Source organism: Sander lucioperca, chromosome 16 (assembly GCF_008315115.2).
Source record: "Sander lucioperca isolate FBNREF2018 chromosome 16, SLUC_FBN_1.2, whole genome shotgun sequence".
Lineage (NCBI taxonomy): Eukaryota > Metazoa > Chordata > Actinopteri > Perciformes > Percidae > Sander > Sander lucioperca.
Genome location: NC_050188.1, coordinates 4,717,327 through 4,738,048, shown reverse-complemented (window position 1 = coordinate 4,738,048; position 20,722 = coordinate 4,717,327). Strand labels below are relative to the sequence as shown.

At 41.4% G+C, this 20,722-nt stretch overlaps 2 protein-coding genes across 2 annotated transcripts; both read left to right on the top strand.

The window, feature by feature from the left end:
• The first annotated feature begins 821 nt into the window (after positions 1 to 821).
• LOC116041248 (CMP-N-acetylneuraminate-beta-galactosamide-alpha-2,3-sialyltransferase 1-like) lies at positions 822 to 7,865 on the top strand. Its single transcript, XM_031287136.2, has 7 exons — positions 822 to 905; positions 1,158 to 1,428; positions 1,575 to 1,771; positions 4,925 to 5,104; positions 6,932 to 6,977; positions 7,077 to 7,196; positions 7,351 to 7,865. Exons 2-7 carry the CDS (start codon positions 1,201 to 1,203, stop codon positions 7,516 to 7,518), a joined length of 939 nt encoding a protein of 312 aa, XP_031142996.1. The 5' UTR covers positions 822 to 905; positions 1,158 to 1,200; the 3' UTR covers positions 7,519 to 7,865.
• Positions 7,866 to 9,322: 1,457 nt separating this feature from the next.
• On the top strand, positions 9,323 to 13,807 carry LOC116041247 (CMP-N-acetylneuraminate-beta-galactosamide-alpha-2,3-sialyltransferase 1-like). Its single transcript, XM_031287135.2, has 7 exons — positions 9,323 to 9,406; positions 9,659 to 9,929; positions 10,076 to 10,272; positions 12,090 to 12,269; positions 13,221 to 13,266; positions 13,366 to 13,485; positions 13,640 to 13,807. Exons 2-7 carry the CDS (start codon positions 9,702 to 9,704, stop codon positions 13,805 to 13,807), a joined length of 939 nt encoding a protein of 312 aa, XP_031142995.1. The 5' UTR covers positions 9,323 to 9,406; positions 9,659 to 9,701.
• The last annotated feature ends 6,915 nt before the right edge of the window (positions 13,808 to 20,722 follow it).

Here is a 20,722-nt window from a genome sequence, read left to right as displayed (position 1 = left end):
GAACATTACAGAAATATTTTAATATAGCTTAGTTTCACCTAGAATTCCCCTGACATGCCACATCCACATGCTGCCGTAAAAGAAAGGTAACACACCCCAGCAGCATTCAGCTGCAACATACCATGTCTGGTGTAGCCTAAACATTACAGCTCTACAGATCAGCAGTCCACAGACTGGTATAACAAACTCATCTTCAGGCACCAGCATGTCCAAACATCAGTGTTGGAAATAGCGATCAGTAGATTGTGGAGTGCAAACAGCACAATATGGCAGCATTACTTCACAGGACACGTTGACAAAGAAATGTGCTCCTTTCATGACGTCAATAGTTCTTGAGAAATAAGATTTCCCAATCTGACATTGTTACACATCTTCCTAAAAATACAATGGGTACATTTTTGCTTGTTCCCATTGAGCTGCAACAGCCCCATGTTTCTGTTGAGTTGCAGCTCCACTCGGACTTAGCTGTGCCATAGCTGAAGCCCCTTGTTCCCCCAAGTTGCTCTGACGCTGGGCAACAGACCAGCTGACCTGTGGCCGGTCTCCAGTCCTCAACCCACTTTTCGGGATTCAGGTCCCCCACCTTCTGCCATTTTATTAACATAGGCTGGGGGGGGCAGCCTATGTTAATAAAATGGCAGAAGCCTGAAAATCTGAAAGTTTTCACAGAAAATATATTATTTATTTGTTAAAATTAATGTTTGGATGGATTTGGACAAATGTGTACAAACCACACCCCTTCACCACAGTGTTCCAATTATCTTAGACTCTATCCTGGCACGGATACAAAGCATACTGTACATATGGCATTCAGCTAGTTGATCATCATCCTCCGATACTCTTAGAGTCAGACGTCAGATATTTTCTCAATATAACTGGAGTAGAAGCGGATTTACTCTCATCAGGTAGGACAAAAATAAAACAATCAATTTTAACTTATTATTGTGACTATTATTATTAATTTAACCAAACATGTTTTTCAACGATTTTATTTATATTTTGCCTAATAAATAAATGGAAATATGACTACAGGAATCAAGGGAAAACAATAAAGACGTATCATTATTAACTACTTTAAATAAAAAATATGACAAGTTTTTCCTCATTTATGATTGTAGTCTCTCTTGTGTATATTTCGCCACATATTTTGTCTATAGATTGGAGCTGTTGTTTCCAAATCAGAAGCGTCACACAGCCAAGATGAAACTAAAAGAGAAGGCGCTCATTGTCCTGCTGTGTGTGACTGCTATCTGTGTGTCATGGAGAGGATATAGGCCATGCTCCCTGCCTCAGGACAAAAGCCCCTGTGCTTGTGAGCGATGTTTATCTGAAGATGATCTGTGGTTTATGAAGCGTTTCAACAAATCTGTTGAACCATTTTTGTCAGCAAACTACAATCTCTCAGAGGACGTTTTCAACTGGTGGAAGGTAAGTTGTAAACTTGCAAGAAAACAGTCTCTCAACCTGCACTTCAGATCAGGGAATAAAATATAATCAACAGTCATCATCACTGTGGTGACAACCCCTGCCATTGTGTTTATATAGTCAATCCATTTGTTTGGTGTGCCTGACAGCGCTTACAGAGTGAAAAGGGCAACTTCAGTACCTTCAGACAAACAGTGGACAGGCTGTTTCTGACGGTCCCACCCAGTCCAGATCTTCTAGAATCCAGCCCTGACCGCTGCAGGACTTGTGCTGTGGTGGGGAATTCTGTGAATTTGAGGAGATCACATTATGGACCGCTCATAGATTTCCACGATGTCATCATACGGTAAGTCCTCAGGCTAAAGAAAGCTGTTTTCTTCTAATATTGTCTTTGTCACAATGAGTTGAGTCAGTGGAAAAAAAACATCAAAGTTGTTTCTTCAATGTCAGAAACTAAAAGTGAAAATTCAAGCAGTCCCTCGATGTATTTCTGCCAAGCACAGTGACATGTGAATTAAATAAAAAAAAACCTTAAAACCACCTCCATCATGCTGGTGCCAAAACACTCCACTGCAACAAGCCTTAATGACTTCCGTCCAGTTGCACTCACTCCCATCATTATGAAGTGCTTCGAGAGGCTGGTCCTGGTCCATCTCAAGACCTGCTTACCACCCTCACTGGACCGCTTCCAATTTACCTACCGTCAGAACAGGAGCACAAAGGATGCCATCTCTACGGCACTTCACTCTGCCCTGTCCCACCTTGACAATATCAACACCTATGTGAGAATGCTGTTCATTGACTTCAGTTCAGCATTCAACACCATCATCCCCTCCAAACTGATCACCAAACTCAGTGAACCGGGCATCAATACCTCCCTCTGTAACTGGATTCTGGACGTCCTAACCAACAGACCTCAGTCTGTTAGGTTAGATAATCACACCTCCTCAACCATCACCCTGAACACCGGCGTACCACAGGGTTGTGTGCTGAGCCCTCTCCTTTACTCCCTCTTCACCTACGACTGCACATCTGTACATGGCTCTAACACCATTGTCAAGTTTGCAGACGACACTACGGTGATTGGTCTCATCAGCAACAACAATGAGACGGCCTACAAGGAGGAGGTCCAGCACCTATCATCGTGGTCCACTGACAACAACCTGGCTCTCAACACCAACAAGACCAAAGAGCTCATTGTGGACTTCAGGAAGTCTAAAGCTAGCACACACACCCCCATTCTCATCAACAGGACTGAGGTGGAGCGTGTCACCAGCTTCAAGTTTCTGGGTGTCCACATCTCTGAGGACCTCTCTTGGACCCTCAACACCTCTACCCTGATCAAGAAGGCTTAACAGCATCTCTTCTTTCTGAGGAGACTCAAGAAGGTCCATCTGTCTCCTCAGAGCCTGGTGAACTTCTACGGCTGCACCATCGAGAGCATCCTCACCAACTGTGTCACAGTTTGGTATGGCACCTGCTCTGCCTGTGACCGGAAAGCACTGCAGAGGGTGGTGAAAACAGCACAACACATCACCGGTTCCTCACCCCTCTCCATCGAGACCATCCAGGGCAAGCGATGCTTGCGTAAGGGACACACACACACACACACACACACACACACGGACAATTTGTACTACCCTATTCCACCCATACTGTTCTATTTATTTTTTTACAAATGTACGTACTGTAATTACACCTAAACATAGCCAGATTATACTGCTCTTCATACTATTCATCCTGCACATACACTTTTTCTTCATACTCTTATAATGTTACCACACTGTACATAACTGTACTATACTGTACATCTGTCTATATGGTTCAGACAGAATATCCGTATTTACTGTTTTTCTTATTATATATTCTGCTAATAACTGTATATATCTATATTATTCTTACTACTATTATAATGTCACTGCTACTACACTGCACATATCTGTACATGTTGTTCGTACATTGTTCTCTCATTGGCTCTCTTTCCAGCTCTCAGCGAAGGCGGTCGCTTTTTCTCCCTCTCCCTCCCAGGCCTACCCTGCTTGCTATCTTGTCTTGTGTTGTCTGCTGTTAACTTTTTAGAGACTCTCCCTGCAAGGCTCTACAAATACCTAAAAATCATGGAATTGATTAACTGGTCTCTCAACGCAATTGACACTGTATTCTCGAGGAGGAGCACTGGTTCGGGTGAGCCAGCATGTCCTGACGGAACGTTTGCTGCGGGGTATACGATGGACGGCTGGGAGAAATGGCGTGTCGTGTGTCTCTCTGCTCTTTCCGTGGAGGACGTTGAGGATATCTACCTATTTGGAACCCTGATAACTGGAATGTTGCTGATTGGAGGATGCTTCGCTCTGGTTTATCGAAGAATTGGAAAGACTTTGGTAGCTGTCCAAAGCCCAAGGAAGCTGCCTGGCCTGACTGAAGCTGTCGGAAAAGCGATCAGTTTGCAAACTGGAACTATTAATCGCGTGATGGAAACCAACATGGTAATGACCCGCGGCTTGGATACCATCATGAGGAAGGTCATGGATTTGGAAAGAAAAATTGACCAGTTGAACAGTGTGTAGTTGGACAATAGAATGAATGTTTAAATTAGAGCAGCCATTCGCGTAGACAAAACAAATTTAATCTTTCGGCTCCCTTATCCTGAACGGCCTTGCCAAGGCCGTCTCTTGGAACAAACAGTCACCCTGTTGGGGCTCTGCAAGCGAGATGCTCTTGGTTCCTCCCCCGTCTCCCCCACTGCCTGCTGATTGTCGTATCGGTTCTGGACTGTTCAAGGGTGTCACCATGGCAACGTGCTGTGTTTTCGCTATAACATTCTGCGGACTGGGCCACTAGTGGGACTGCCGGGCTGTGCGTTTCTCAGCAGGCCAAACTCCCCCAACCTACCCTCTCCCCAGTCCAACGCCTTCGCAGCAAATGTGCAACTGTACATTTATGTTATGTTATGTTATGTTATGTTATGTTATGTTATGTTCAGCAGTGCAAATGTACTGTTTGTGTGCCTATGTGCTGAGGTTTTTTTCCTGTTCCCACACTGTTCTTATCTTTATGAGGATAGTCTGTGAGTTGCTTTTTTTCCCTCTCCTCTCCTCATGTGATGCTGTATTCTCCCTGCGAGAGTTAAGGGAGAGTTGTTTTGGCGCCGCATTTATGGCGACTCGGTGTGTCTGTGCGTGTTGCTTTAATGTGACATGCACCTACAGCACCAGGACAAATTCCTCGTGTGTGTAAACGTACTTGGCATTAAAGCTTTTTCTGATTCTGATTCTGATTCTGATTCTGATTACATAGCCATATTTATTCTGCTCTTATAACACTGCAATATATTTCTTGTCCTGCCTATGCACCACCTGTCTATACTTTCCATATCACATGGACTTTTCTGCTTTTTTTGCACTTCTGGTTAGACACAAACTGCATTTCGTTGTCTTTGTACTCTGCACAATGACAATAAAGTTGAATCTAATCTAATATCCCTCTGCTCTCTATTTAGAGTGAATACTGGTCGAATCGAAGGCTATGAAGCAGATGTTGGGACCAGAACAACTCATCGTGTCATGTATCCAGAGAGTTCTATGGATTTAGATAACACCACTCATCTTGTGCTGGCTCCATTTAAGATAGTTGATTTTGAATGGCTCACAAAGGCCCTCACCACAGGATTCAAAGGACGGTGAGTCTGAGTTTTATGGACTATGTGATCCTTTGTCCCTTGCAGTGTTTATTTTGTAAAAAAACTATGGCGATACGTGTCCGTTAACAACTTTTATCCAATGACAAGACGAGACGATACCACCGTGATTAAACGTGTGACGATATCAACATGCAATATCGTTGTCAAAGGAAAGACGAGACTAAAATATATAAAAAAATGTTCTCGCTTCATTTTCAGAAAATTCCACCTTTTCTTCCGCTCCCTCTCTCTCTCTTTTCTGCGTAGCGTCACACACCCTCAGGTAATGCTGGCAGACTGAATGAGATATAATATACACTCACCTAAAGGATTATCAGGAACACCCTACTTCTACCGTGTTTGACCCCCTTTCGCCTTCAGAACTGCCTGAATTCTTCGTGGCATTGATTCAACAAGATGCTGGAAGCATTATTTAGAAATGTTGGCCCATATTGATAGGATAGCATTTTGCAGTTGATGGAGATTTGTGGGATGCACATCCAGGGAACGAAGCTCCCATTCCACCACATCCCAAAGATGTTCTATTGGGTTGAGATCTGGTGACTGTGGGGGCCATTTTATTACAGTGAACTCATTGCCATGTTCAAGAAACCAATTTAAAATGATTCAAACCATGTGACATGGTGCATTATCCTGCTGGAAGTAGCCATCAGAGGATGGGTACATGGTGGTCAAAAAGGGATGGACATGGTCAGAAACAATGCTCAGGTAGGCTGTGGCATTTAAATGATGCCCAGTTGGTACTAAGGGGCCTAAAGTGTGCCAAGAAAACATCCTCCACACCATTACACCACCACCAGCAGCATGCCCAGTGGTAACAAGGCATGACGGATCCCCACACCATTACACCACCACCACCAGCCTGCCCAGTGGTAACAAGGCATGACGGATCCCCACACCAGTACACCACCACCACCAGCCTGCCCAGTGGTAACAAGGCATGACGGATCCCCACACCATTACACCACCACCACCTCATTCTGTTTATGCCAAATTCTGACTCTACCATCTGAATGTCTCAACAAAAATTGAGACTCCTCAGACCAGGCAAAATTTGTACAGTTTTCTACTCTCCAATTTTGGTGAGCTTGTGCAAATTGTAGCCTCATTCTCCTATTTTTAGTGGAGATGAGTGGTACCCGGTGGGGTCTTCTGCTGGTGTAGCCCATCCGCCTCAAGGTTGTGCGCGTTGTGGCTTCACAAATGCTTTGCTGCATACCTCAGTTGTAATGAGTGGTTATTTGAGTCAAAGTTGATCTTCTATCAGCTGGAATCAGTCGGCCCATTCTCCTCTGACCTCTGAACTTGTTTTGGTGGAACGTGTACGTTCAAAAGTTGTTTTAGTCGTGCAACAGAAAACTCAGATTGGACAGATAGTCTAGCTAGCTGTCTGGATTTACCCTGCAGAGATCTGAGGAGCAGTTAACCATAGTCCTCATAAATCCACCGGAGTTTAAAATTACAACACAAAGAAAGCAGAAGGAAACAGACATTGGAGAAAAGACATGCATCCGGCGGAATTTGCTGCAGCACCGGAAGTGGAGCGTCGTGGATATAGACTGGGGGGGGGGCGCTAGCGAGCCATTTTTGAGCGATTATTAACAAACCCCTTGAAATACATAAATTTGCACCAGGCCTGATGCGACTGCAACTTTTGGTGAGTTTTTGACTGTGTTTAGGCCCTCAAAAAGGCGATTCATTCGGTATAATAAAAATAATAATACTCCCATCACTTTCAAGAGGGCCTTCGCTGGCCGATGGATGTCGGATGATATTAAGTGTGACATTTCATGTTTGTTTCAACAGACCACGTTGGGGTTTTAAATCAAAAATCAAAGCTAACAATGATTTGGTGAGTATTATTTTGAATGCATTTAACAATAAATGTTTTTGGCTGCAAAGGTCATGGTTCATAAAAATAGGTTTAAAGTCTAATTCTGATTCACAACAGGTGATGGTCCTTAATCCAGCTTTTATGAGGTATGTTCATGACCTGTGGCTGGAAAAGAAGGGCAAGTACCCCTCCACCGGCTTTCTGGCTTTGATTCTTGCCCTTCATATGTGTGACGAGGTAAGTTCATTTTTAAGTTAGAGTTCTACTTGTGAATGTCACCAGTGTTGCTGTAACACTAATAATTAACAAGTGGATGCAAATAATGAATGACTTGTTTAATGACTGGTACTATGTCCTCAGTTCCTGACATTGGTTACTTTTGTTTTCCTAGGTCAGTGTGTTTGGTTATGGAGCAGACAGTGACGGAAACTGGAGTCATTACTGGGAAAAACTAAACAACAAAAGGTTAAAAACTGGACCACATCCTGGAGATACAGAGTATAGAATGATCCAGGAGCTAGATGATCTACAGGAACTCAGGTTTTATACAGGGTTCTGATTCTGTTCTCTCAGCATTTAAAGGAAGGTTAGTAGTAGGTAACAGTAGAAGAACCTGAAGGGCTGCATTTTTCCACAGTTAAGACGGTTAAGATACCAATCTTTGTGTTTTTGGACGTGTATGTAGATCTCCTGGGTTTGCTAGACAGATGCTACTTCTGAAGGATTATTTGCATGTGTTAATGACTGGAAGACAAACTATACAATTACAGTGTGTGTTTACACTATAGATAGCCAACTAGTGTAGAATGCACAAGTTATGATTGGGACAAGTAGAATAAAAGTTAGGGATAAAATGCTGTGTCAAAATGTCTTGTTGTTTACATTGAATAAATAAGGTTGGGGTAATGGTGCAGTATACTGTACCATTCACTGTATTTACTGAGGTGATAACTGAACAAACATTTGATATAAGCTTGTATCCAAAGCAAACTACAATAAGTGCTTTCAACCTCCACAGGAACACGAGTTAGATGGCAGAAACAAGTCAGATCACAAAGATAAAAAGTTTGAATTAGGCAACACACAAACAAACTTAGCAATAAATATACAAATGTCCTCAGTTCAGTGGTCCTCAATGTATTGTCTTAATAGAAAGGTGCACAGATGATGTGACAAAGATGTTTGCAGTGTTGAGCACAGTTCGCAGCCAGTGGAGACACACACACACACACGTATACACACGCACATACACACAAATAATAATGGCTGTATCTATTTGGAGACATAAGTGTATTTTTTATGAGTTGTAAAAATGATAAATGATGAGTGAGGAAAAAAATAATAATGTTAAAATGCTGATGAGAATCCCATTGACTGACGGATGAAAGAGTATACATTTTGGCCTATCATGATAATATTTTGCTCTTTTACGTCTGGCTGTAGTAAGTGGAAGACAAGACATGATGACTCCACTGATGTGTGCAGTGGAGTCAGGGTACAGGAGTACACCCCTGTTTTAACAATTTGCAAATACAATGAGAAGAACATTACAGAAATATTTTAATATAGCTTAGTTTCACCTAGAATTCCCCTGACATGCCACATCCACATGCTGCCGTAAAAGAAAGGTAACACACCCCAGCAGCATTCAGCTGCAACATACCATGTCTGGTGTAGCCTAAACATTACAGCTCTACAGATCAGCAGTCCACAGACTGGTATAACAAACTCATCTTCAGGCACCAGCATGTCCAAACATCAGTGTTGGAAATAGCGATCAGTAGATTGTGGAGTGCAAACAGCACAATATGGCAGCATTACTTCACAGGACACGTTGACAAAGAAATGTGCTCCTTTCATGACGTCAATAGTTCTTGAGAAATAAGATTTCCCAATCTGACATTGTTACACATCTTCCTAAAAATACAATGGGTACATTTTTGCTTGTTCCCATTGAGCTGCAACAGCCCCATGTTTCTGTTGAGTTGCAGCTCCACTCGGACTTAGCTGTGCCATAGCTGAAGCCCCTTGTTCCCCCAAGTTGCTCTGACGCTGGGCAACAGACCAGCTGACCTGTGGCCGGTCTCCAGTCCTCAACCCACTTTTCGGGATTCAGGTCCCCCACCTTCTGCCATTTTATTAACATAGGCTGGGGGGGGCAGCCTATGTTAATAAAATGGCAGAAGCCTGAAAATCTGAAAGTTTTCACAGAAAATATATTATTTATTTGTTAAAATTAATGTTTGGATGGATTTGGACAAATGTGTACAAACCACACCCCTTCACCACAGTGTTCCAATTATCTTAGACTCTATCCTGGCACGGATACAAAGCATACTGTACATATGGCATTCAGCTAGTTGATCATCATCCTCCGATACTCTTAGAGTCAGACGTCAGATATTTTCTCAATATAACTGGAGTAGAAGCGGATTTACTCTCATCAGGTAGGACAAAAATAAAACAATCAATTTTAACTTATTATTGTGACTATTATTATTAATTTAACCAAACATGTTTTTCAACGATTTTATTTATATTTTGCCTAATAAATAAATGGAAATATGACTACAGGAATCAAGGGAAAACAATAAAGACGTATCATTATTAACTACTTTAAATAAAAAATATGACAAGTTTTTCCTCATTTATGATTGTAGTCTCTCTTGTGTATATTTCGCCACATATTTTGTCTATAGATTGGAGCTGTTGTTTCCAAATCAGAAGCGTCACACAGCCAAGATGAAACTAAAAGAGAAGGCGCTCATTGTCCTGCTGTGTGTGACTGCTATCTGTGTGTCATGGAGAGGATATAGGCCATGCTCCCTGCCTCAGGACAAAAGCCCCTGTGCTTGTGAGCGATGTTTATCTGAAGATGATCTGTGGTTTATGAAGCGTTTCAACAAATCTGTTGAACCATTTTTGTCAGCAAACTACAATCTCTCAGAGGACGTTTTCAACTGGTGGAAGGTAAGTTGTAAACTTGCAAGAAAACAGTCTCTCAACCTGCACTTCAGATCAGGGAATAGAATATAATCAACAGTCATCATCACTGTGGTGACAACCCCTGCCATTGTGTTTATATAGTCAATCCATTTGTTTGGTGTGCCTGACAGCGCTTACAGAGTGAAAAGGGCAACTTCAGTACCTTCAGACAAACAGTGGACAGGCTGTTTCTGACGGTCCCACCCAGTCCAGATCTTCTAGAATCCAGCCCTGACCGCTGCAGGACTTGTGCTGTGGTGGGGAATTCTGTGAATTTGAGGAGATCACATTATGGACCGCTCATAGATTTCCACGATGTCATCATACGGTAAGTCCTCAGGCTAAAGAAAGCTGTTTTCTTCTAATATTGTCTTTGTCACAATGAGTTGAGTCAGTGGAAAAAAAACATCAAAGTTGTTTCTTCAATGTCAGAAACTAAAAGTGAAAATTCAAGCAGTCCCTCGATGTATTTCTGCCAAGCACAGTGACATGTGAATTAAATAAAAAAAAACTTAAAACCACCTCCATCATGCTGGTGCCAAAACACTCCACTGCAACAAGCCTTAATGACTTCCGTCCAGTTGCACTCACCCCCATCATTATGAAGTGCTTCGAGAGGCTGGTCCTGGTCCATCTCAAGACCTGCTTACCACCCTCACTGGACCGCTTCCAATTTGCCTACCGTCAGAACAGGAGCACAAAGGATGCCATCTCTACGGCACTTCACTCTGCCCTGTCCCACCTTGACAATATCAACACCTACGTGAGAATGCTGTTCATTGACTTCAGTTCAGCATTCAACACCATCATCCCCTCCAAACTGATCACCAAACTCAGTGAACCGGGCATCAATACCTCCCTCTGTAACTGGATTCTGGACGTCCTAACCAACAGACCTCAGTCTGTTAGGTTAGATAATCACACCTCCTCAACCATCACCCTGAACACCGGCGTACCACAGGGTTGTGTGCTGAGCCCTCTCCTTTACTCCCTCTTCACCTACGACTGCACATCTGTACATGGCTCTAACACCATTGTCAAGTTTGCAGACGACACTACGGTTTTTGGTCTCATCAGCAACAACAATGAGACGGCCTACAAGGAGGAGGTCCAGCACCTATCATCGTGGTCCACTGACAACAACCTGGCTCTCAACACCAACAAGACCAAAGAGCTCATTGTGGACTTCAGGAAGTCTAAAGCTAGCACACACACCCCCATTCTCATCAACAGGACTGAGGTGGAGCGTGTCACCAGCTTCAAGTTTCTGGGTGTCCACATCTCTGAGGACCTCTCTTGGACCCTCAACACCTCTACCCTGATCAAGAAGGCTTAACAGCATCTCTTCTTTCTGAGGAGACTCAAGAAGGTCCATCTGTCTCCTCAGAGCCTGGTGAACTTCTACGGCTGCACCATCGAGAGCATCCTCACCAACTGTGTCACAGTTTGGTATGGCACCTGCTCTGCCTGTGACCGGAAAGCACTGCAGAGGGTGGTGAAAACAGCACAACACATCACCGGTTCCTCACCCCTCTCCATCGAGACCATCCAGGGCAAGCGATGCTTGCGTAAGGGACACACACACACACACAGACAATTTGTACTACCCTATTCCACCCATACTGTTCTATTTATTTTTTTACAAATGTACGTACTGTAATTACACCTAAACATAGCCAGATTATACTGCTCTTCATACTATTCATCCTGCACATACACTTTTTCTTCATACTCTTATAATGTTGCCACACTGTACATAACTGTACTATACTGTACATCTGTCTATATGGTTCAGACAGAATATCCGTATTTACTGTTTTTCTTATTATATATTCTGCTAATAACTGCATATATCTATATTATTCTTACTACTATTATAATGTCACTGCTACTACACTGCACATATCTGTACATGTTGTTCGTACATTGTTCATATTACATAGCCATATTTATTCTGCTCTTATAACACTGCAATATATTTCTTGTCCTGCCTATGCACCACCTGTCTATACTTTCCATATCACATGGACTTTTCTGCTTTTTTTGCACTTCTGGTTAGACGCAAACTGCATTTCGTTGTCTTTGTACTCTGCACAATGACAATAAAGTTGAATCTAATCTAATATCCCTCTGCTCTCTATTTAGAGTGAATACTGGTCGAATCAAAGGCTATGAAGCAGATGTTGGGACCAGAACAACTCATCGTGTCATGTATCCAGAGAGTTCTATGGATTTAGATAACACCACTCATCTTGTGCTGGCTCCATTTAAGACAGTTGATTTTGAATGGCTCACAAAGGCCCTCACCACAGGATTCAACGGACGGTGAGTCTGAGTTTTATGGACTATGTTATCCTTTGTCCCTTGCAGTGTTTATTTTGTAAAAAAACTATGGCGATACGTGTCCGTTAACAACTTTTATCCAATGACAAGACGAGACGATACCACCGTGATTAAACGTGTGACGATATCAACATGCAATATCGTTGTCAAAGGAAAGACGAGACTAAAATGTATAAAAAAATGTTCTCGCTTCATTTTCAGAAAATTCCACCTTTTCTTCCGCTCTCTCTCTCTCTCTTTTCTGCGTAGCGTCACACACCCTCAGGTAATGCTGGCAGACTGAATGAGATATAATATACGCTCACCTAAAGGATTATCAGGAACACCCTACTTCTACCGTGTTTGACCCCCTTTCGCCTTCAGAACTGCCTGAATTCTTCGTGGCATTGATTCAACAAGATGCTGGAAGCATTCTTTAGAAATGTTGGCCCATATTGATAGGATAGCATTTTGCAGTTGATGGAGATTTGTGGGATGCACATCCAGGGAACGAAGCTCCCATTCCACCACATCCCAAAGATGTTCTATTGGGTTGAGATCTGGTGACTGTGGGGGCCATTTTATTACAGTGAACTCATTGCCATGTTCAAGAAACCAATTTAATATGATTCGAGCCATGTGATTATCCGTGCATTATCCTGCTGGAAGTAGCCATCAGAGGATTGGTACATGGTGGTCAAAAAGGGATGGACATGGTCAGAAACAATGCTCAGGTAGGCTGATTATTAACAAAACCCTTGAAATACATAAATTTGCACCAGGCCTGATGCGACCGCAACTTTTGGTGAGTTTTTGAGTGTGTTTAGGCCCTCAAAAAGGCGATTCATTCGGTATAATAAAAATAATAATACTTCCATCACTTTCAAGAGGGCCTTCGCTGGCCGATGGATGTCGGATGATATTAAGTGTGACATTTCATGTTTGTTTCAACAGACCACGTTGGGGTTTTAAATCAAAAATCAAAGCTAACAATGATTTGGTGAGTATTATTTTGAATGCATTTAACAATAAATGTTTTTGGCTGCAAAGGTCATGGTTCATAAAAATAGGTTTAAAGCCTAATTCTGATTCACAACAGGTGATGGTCCTTAATCCAGCTTTTATGAGGTATGTTCATGACATGTGGCTGGAAAAGAAGGGCAAGTACCCCTCCACCGGCTTTCTGGCTTTGATTCTTGCCCTTCATATGTGTGACGAGGTAAGTTCATTTTTAAGTTAGAGTTCTACTTGTGAATGCCACCAGTGTTGCTGTAACACTAATAATTAACAAGTGGATGCAAATAATGAATGACTTGTTTAATGACTGGTACTACGTCCTCAGTTCCTGACATTGGTTACTTTTGTTTTCCTAGGTCAGTGTGTTTGGTTATGGAGCAGACAGTGACGGAAACTGGAGTCATTACTGGGAAAAACTAAACAACAAAAGGTTAAAAACTGGACCACATCCTGGAGATACAGAGTATAGAATGATCCAGGAGCTAGATGATCTACAGGAACTCAGGTTTTATACAGGGTTCTGATTCTGTTCTCTTAGCATTTAAAGGAAGGTTAGTAGTAGGTAAGAGTAGAAGAACCTGAAGGGCTGCATTTTTTCCACGGTTAAGACGGTTAAGATACCAATCTTTGTGTTTTTGCACGTGTATGTAGATCTCCTGGGTTTGCTAGGAAGATGCTACTTCTGAGGGATTATTTGCGTGTGTTAATGACTGGAAGACACACTATACAATTACAGTATGTGTTTACACTATAGATAGCCAACTAGTGTAGAATGCACAAGTTATGATTGGGACAATTAGGATAAAAGTTAGGGATAAAAAGATGTGTCAGATTATCTTCTTGAATAAATAAGGTTGGGGTAATGGTGCAGTATACTGTACCATTCACTGTATTTATTGAGGTGATAACTGAACAAACATTTGATATAAGCTTGTATCCAAAGCAAACTACAATAAGTGCTTTCAACCTCCACAGGAACACGAGTTAGATGGCAGAAACAAGTCAGATCACAAAGATAAAAAGTTTAAATTAGGCAACACACAAACAAACTTAGCAATAAATATACAAATGTCCTCAGTTCAGTGGTCCTCTATGTATTGTCTTAATAAAAAGGTGCACAGATGATGTGACAAAGATGTTTGCAGTGTTGAGCACAGTTCGCAGCCAGTGGAGACACACACACACATATACACACGCACATACACACAAATAATAATGGCTGTATCTATTTGGAGACATAAGTGTATTTTTTATGAGTTGTAAAAATTATAAATGATGAGTGAGGAAAAAAATAATAATGTTAAAATGATGATGAGAATCCCATTGACTGACGGATGAAAGAGTATACATTTTGGTCTATCATGATAATATTTTGCTCTTTTACGTCTGGCTGTAGTAAGTGGAAGACTAGACATGACTCCATTGATGTGTGCAGTGGAGTCAGGGTACAGGAAAACACCCCTGTTTTAACAATTTGCAAATACAATGAGAAGAACATTACAGAAATATTTTAATATAGCTTAGTTTCACCTAGAATTCCCCTCTGCACTGACATGCCACATCCACATGCTGCCGTAAAAGAGAGATAACACACCCCAGCAGCATTCAGCTGCAACATACCATGTCTGGTTTAGCCTAAACATTACAGCTCTACAGATCAGCAGTCCAGAGAATGGTATAACAAACTCATCTTCAGGTGCCAGCAGTGTGTGTGTGCATGTTTGTCAAAGATATTGTCACAGTTAGTGTTCCCGTTGAGCTGCTTTTCACAGGACACGTTGACAAAGAAATGTGCTCCTTTCATGACGTCAATAGTTCTTGAGAAATAAGATTTCCCAATCTGACATTGTTACACATCTTCCTAAAAATACAATGGGTACATTTTTGCTTGTTCCCATTGAGCTGCAACAGCCCCATGTTTCTGTTGAGTTGCTGCTCCAATCAGACTTAGCTAGGCCTCAGAAGCCCCTTGTTCCCCTAGTTGCACTGACGCCGGGCTACAGACCAGCTGACCTGTGGCCGGTCTCCAGTCCTCCAACCCACTTTTTGGGCTCATGTCTCCTTGTTGACCTGCTCAAGAGCCAATGACACTCACCTCAGGGAGGGAGAGGTGCTTGCCAAGACCAAACAGGTTCCACAGATACTAAACATATAAACAAATAAAAACAGTGAAAAACCAGAGGTTGTTTAGCAATCACAAAGAAAGATATGTGTAGATGTGGCTTGACTAAGAAGATAGTTTAACCATGCAAATGGCTTGCCTCTAGATGGCACTGTCGGCCAGTCTGTCTGTCCACCACCCTGGTACAGATCGAAATATCTCAACTATTGAATGGCCATGAAACTGTGTGCTATAGACATTCATGGTTCCGAGAAAATTAATCCCACTGATATGATCTACTGACTCGTCATCAGTGTACAGTATGTATAAAATAGGTGACAGGACACAGCCCTGCAGTGTTGTGTTTTAATGTCGGGCTCCACAGAAATATGACACAGAGCTTGAGCCATTCTCCTGATCTTTAAAATTATACAATTGTATTTTGACATAATTTACGCCTCATGTGGACGGCGCACACACGCCTCTGTCTGCAGTCAGCGTCTCCTTTCTTCATCCGTCTGTGTGTGCTCACACATGGGGACACAGCAGCGAACTGCAGCTCTAGAGAATGTCAGTAATATTTTCCTCATTTATGATGTATTATTTCACCTACCTATCCGCTACTGCTAATAATCAGAATAAAATAGCCATGAAACTGTGTACTACAGACATTCATGGTCATAAATTACTTTTTTGAAACATATTAATAATTATATTCAGAAGATGATACTCATATCAATCACCGTGTTTACAGCTTGTAGCCATCCTAACCTTTGTAGCCTTTGCTGAGACTAACTTTTCAAAATTAAGAAGGGACTAGTTTTAGGAAGCATTTTCAGGAAATTAAAAAGATAAGCAGGTTGTTGCCGAGGTTTTTGTTCACAGAGTAAGATGTATATAGCTTTGTTTGGGTATGTGCATACACAACATATGTTTTGGCATTTTTGGCACACTTCTACCTCTGACACAAGTACTTTTGCATATTCTGCTAAAATAGAGACCTGTGATGCCATGCCAACAATCTCATTCAACCATTTTACAAACTGAGGATAGGGTCGTGACATGGGTCAGAGGGCATCAGAGGTCAGAAATGATGAACCAATCCATCGGCTCTGCTCCAATAGGCACCTTGGAGTTTATATGGACAACACCTGTCTGGCAGGCCCGTGTTCAAAGTGCGTGTTATCATTTAGAGCAGAAAATCAGTGAATCAGAGGGTTAATGTATAACAAGGCTGCATTACAGAGCATTTTAATATGTCAGCATGGCAATATCTAAAAACATCTCATTTAAAGCGTGCTTGTCAGGTGGCTGTCTCTCCAGGCAAGCACAGAGAATATGGTCAGATCCATCTTTATTTTCCATGCCAAGTATCCTCTGACAGAAGAAATAGGGTACCCCAATGTAAACTAAATATTTCTAAACTATAGCCCTAATTTGGACTTACCTTAAATAATGTTGCTTGAGGCTGCAGGGGTTTTGCAATAGCTTCATGATATAATGCATACAGGGTTGTGTGTTGCTCTTGACACTGTCTGTGAAAGATGAGCAATAGACTGTGGCTGTGTGATGTGATTCAGTCTGGCTACATATCATTTTATGTTTTTTTTTATTGTAAGTATATGTCAGCTGTATGATGTCACGTGTTATGTCTGAAGCATTTGAACTCAAGGCAGATATCCCTCTGGGGACAATAAAGTATTGCTTACAAATTGGTCTCCATGATATGTACAATTGAAACGTTGTCGTAGGACTATATCAAACACATCGTTTGAAAGGTCTCAACCTCGACAGTAACATATGTCACTCTGAAGAGGATACATTACTCCTGCTTTGAAATATTGACCTCTGAACCTACATGTTTGAAGGCTTGTCATTTAGCAACAGAAGGTGCTACAAACATAGGACCAGCTGTTATAGAAAGCTCTGGACCTCACCTGTCATGTAAATATGGTCACCAAAGTTTACCCACTGTACCCACTGTCAAATATGGTAATAAGCTATTTTTACCTATTTAACGATTTGATTTTTAAAATCTGATGATACCAGTGGGTTCCCCATCCCAAAAAACCCCAGGGTATATCCAAAATTCTACACTGCCAACTTCTACTTATGAGAAATATACCAATATATTTAAAAACTACAACTCCCACTATATATGCTGCCCAGAACCTGTTAGAAAGCTAATTTACTTGTAGTTCTTCCGGGGTGGGTGGGGGGACATGTTCGGCTCCTGTGTTTCTGCTGTCTGCCGTGAGTGGGCTTCATTCCATTTCAGATTGCTGCCGGCCGGCCGACCAAGAGAATAGTATATGAGACAAATACATGAAACTGTATTTTATTATTATTGTTATCTTTATAGTTTAAATCCTCAAATACAACGTTAGACAAAAACATCAATATTACAAATATTATGTATTTTTATCTTTCCTAACCGCGGAGCGGTAATTACTACGTCACTTCCGGAGTCTTCAGCCGATTTATTTAAACGTTATTACGGTGCATAACTCACTGGAACAAAACTGAGCAACGTGTTGTTGCTGGTGACAAAACCACTGATTAAATATGTACATTGAAGCGATACTGGCGTTAAAGACCCGCTGATCTCTGAAATGAATGCCCACGTGGCATTGTGGGATATCGGCTCGAATGCGCCCAGCTCATATTGTAGCCTACTGTTCTGTTTTATTTACTGTAATATTTCACTGGTAATAAGACCGAAATATTAAAATTAAAAAAAAAGCATACCATGATAACATCTAAATAAATGTTGATAGATGTAGTGTTATAGTTCGACCTCCGTTTGAACAGTCATAGACTTTACGACACTCACTCACATGCCCTGTTGCCAGCCAATAAAACCCAACTCCAAAATGGCTTTCTCAGGGAAACGCCTGAATTGAGTGTCTTGCGGCGAGAGTCGTTACATTGTGCTAGCAGATAAAATTAAAATAGCCCTTGACATCCTGACATTTTGTATGAAATCTGTTTTAATGAAGCCATTCACGTCAAGAGCCCACCGCCCTTGGCTCAGACTCTGCATCCACACACATCTCTGTATAGAAGCAACAGCCATTGTTCCACAAAAAGCCATACTTTTTCATCTTTTACCACTAGCACTCTGTAGCATTTGTATTTATTTTTTATACTTATTCTGTGCAGTAGTACTTGTTTTATTCAGGGCAGTATTGATGAGCCAGTGGTACGAAATGTTGTGCATATGTGCGGTTAAACGTGGATCTCTGAGCCTACTGCCACCATTCATCTGCATGTACGGCAAAACAGAAAATCGCCAAACTTTCCCTTAAAGGACTATTTAGTTTTTTTGGTCAACCTGGAACGCATTTCCCCATGCATTTCTGTCTAATAGACTGATGTGACCAAAATATTTGAAAGTGGTCCAGTATTGATGGAGATTATAGCGACGGGCCGGTGTGAACCGAGCTGCAATGCAACCTAATGAGGCAATTGGGCACCCTTGATTTTTCGTCTACTAAAAGTGATTGTTTTTGCCACTGACAGGCTCAGATTGATATTAAAAGTGGATAGTGACAACAACATCGATCTCACGTGGTGACTTTTTGGCCGAAGACAGCGGTCTGAAAGGTGGAACAAGTCGGGCAAAAGGCGTTTCGGTAGTTTGTTGTTTTGGAGAAGGTTAGAGAAATGATAGGTACGTTTTGTTATCTAAAAGATTTCCAGTGCCCTGGCTCAATATTTAGGCCTAAATGATTTCGACAATGTGGATGAGGTCATTATAATTGGATGGAGTATGTCTAGGGACCTACAAAAACACAGCTGAATACAAAAGTGTTCATTTCATACAGCTAAACACATGAATAAATGGTGTTTTATTTCATATCTGAGCAAATTGAATGAAAACTACATTTCCCATAATCCTTAGTTTTGATGTTAATTGTAATGTATTTTCTGACTGGGTAATCTAGCTAAAAAGTATCAAAAACAGAAGAAAAGAGCACTGTGGGGAGGAAATAAACAAAAAGTGGCAACAGCACTGGGAACGACAACAAAAGGGAAGACATTTATATAACATCCAAAATAGTGTTGGTAATGTATAGGAGAGGAGGAGGAAATAGGAAAGAGGAGACAGTCATCACCAGACTGAGAATTGTGCATACTTATTTAAATAGTACGCTTTTTAACATGGGGAAACATCCAACAGGGTTGTGCAGAAACTGCAATAAAAGGTTTTAAATGAATGTAGGAATTATATGTTAGAGAGAAGGATCATGATGGATGGAATGAGAAGAGCAGGACTGAGGGTAACTGGATTGGGAAACATACTAGAATGTGGAGGAGGTGAACAAGGCAGGAGGTATCTGATTAGTTCTTTTAACGGTAGCTGAGTTGTTGGACATAATCTGAGTAACTAGCCTGCAACCGTAGGTGAAATGTGACACCAGTAGTTGGCGGTAGTGCAACGCAATGGATGCAAACCGCCGTTAGAAGAAGAAGATAAGATAAGATAAGATAATATTTTATTGTCTGTTACACAAGGGTTACGCAACATTTTCTTTGACAAGGCTCCAGACACAAAGAGACATTCACACAGACATATAAAAACAAGACATGGGGTGTTGAGGTATCAGCTGACTGTGGTGTTCATTTTGTGCTGTTCAGTATGGCTATTGCAGAGGGGATGAAGGATGAAGGAAGAAGAAGAAGAAGAAGACGAAGAAGAAGTAATCTAGCTAAGCCAATCAGAGATCACTACGTTGGGACGTAGGAAAAACAAGGAAGTTTGCGAGAGAAAACTAGTTTTAACGGATAAGAATTTAGAGTTCTTGATTAATAACTTGATTGAACATTGTATTCATTTCATTTTACAACAAGGGGTGTTACAGGGTTAAGTATTTAAAGGTCAAACCCCACATCAACGGTTGGAAAAATGAGCTAAAGTTTTTTGCTACATCTCTTTAATACATGACAAAGGAAAACGCCAAGAGACTTATTATATTATATTAGTTATGTTTTGTTGTATATATTGTCTCTACCTCAAAGCTGTCAACACTTTTTTTTTGACAAATAATATACATTGTGCCTTGATTGTTTGTATCACTATTATACAATAAAGAATAAAAAAAAAAGTTTGCAAGAGAACCGTGGTGAGCAAAGCAGAGAAGAACTAAGATTAAAGTCGAGGTGACTGATGTTTTTAGACTAAAGTAGCCTACTTTCAAAGTATTGGCACAAGTATCATTTTGCACCTAACAGTCGTGTGCAACTCACGTGGTTGGTAACTTGTGATCCTGTAGTTTTAAATGAAGTTTAAGTTAAGGCCCGGACACAGAGAGCCAATAATCGGCCGTTGGACAGT

Coding starts and splice junctions, on each gene's coding strand:
- LOC116041248 (XM_031287136.2), top strand. CDS start 1,201: ATGAAACTAAAAGAGAAGGCGCTCATTGTCCTGCTGTGTGTGACTGCT. Junction 1,429..1,574: donor ACGTTTTCAACTGGTGGAAG/GTAAGTTGTAAA, acceptor TGTGCCTGACAG/CGCTTACAGAGTGAAAAGGG. Junction 6,978..7,076: donor TCAAAGCTAACAATGATTTG/GTGAGTATTATT, acceptor GATTCACAACAG/GTGATGGTCCTTAATCCAGC.
- LOC116041247 (XM_031287135.2), top strand. CDS start 9,702: ATGAAACTAAAAGAGAAGGCGCTCATTGTCCTGCTGTGTGTGACTGCT. Junction 9,930..10,075: donor ACGTTTTCAACTGGTGGAAG/GTAAGTTGTAAA, acceptor TGTGCCTGACAG/CGCTTACAGAGTGAAAAGGG. Junction 12,270..13,220: donor ACCACAGGATTCAACGGACG/GTGAGTCTGAGT, acceptor TTGTTTCAACAG/ACCACGTTGGGGTTTTAAAT.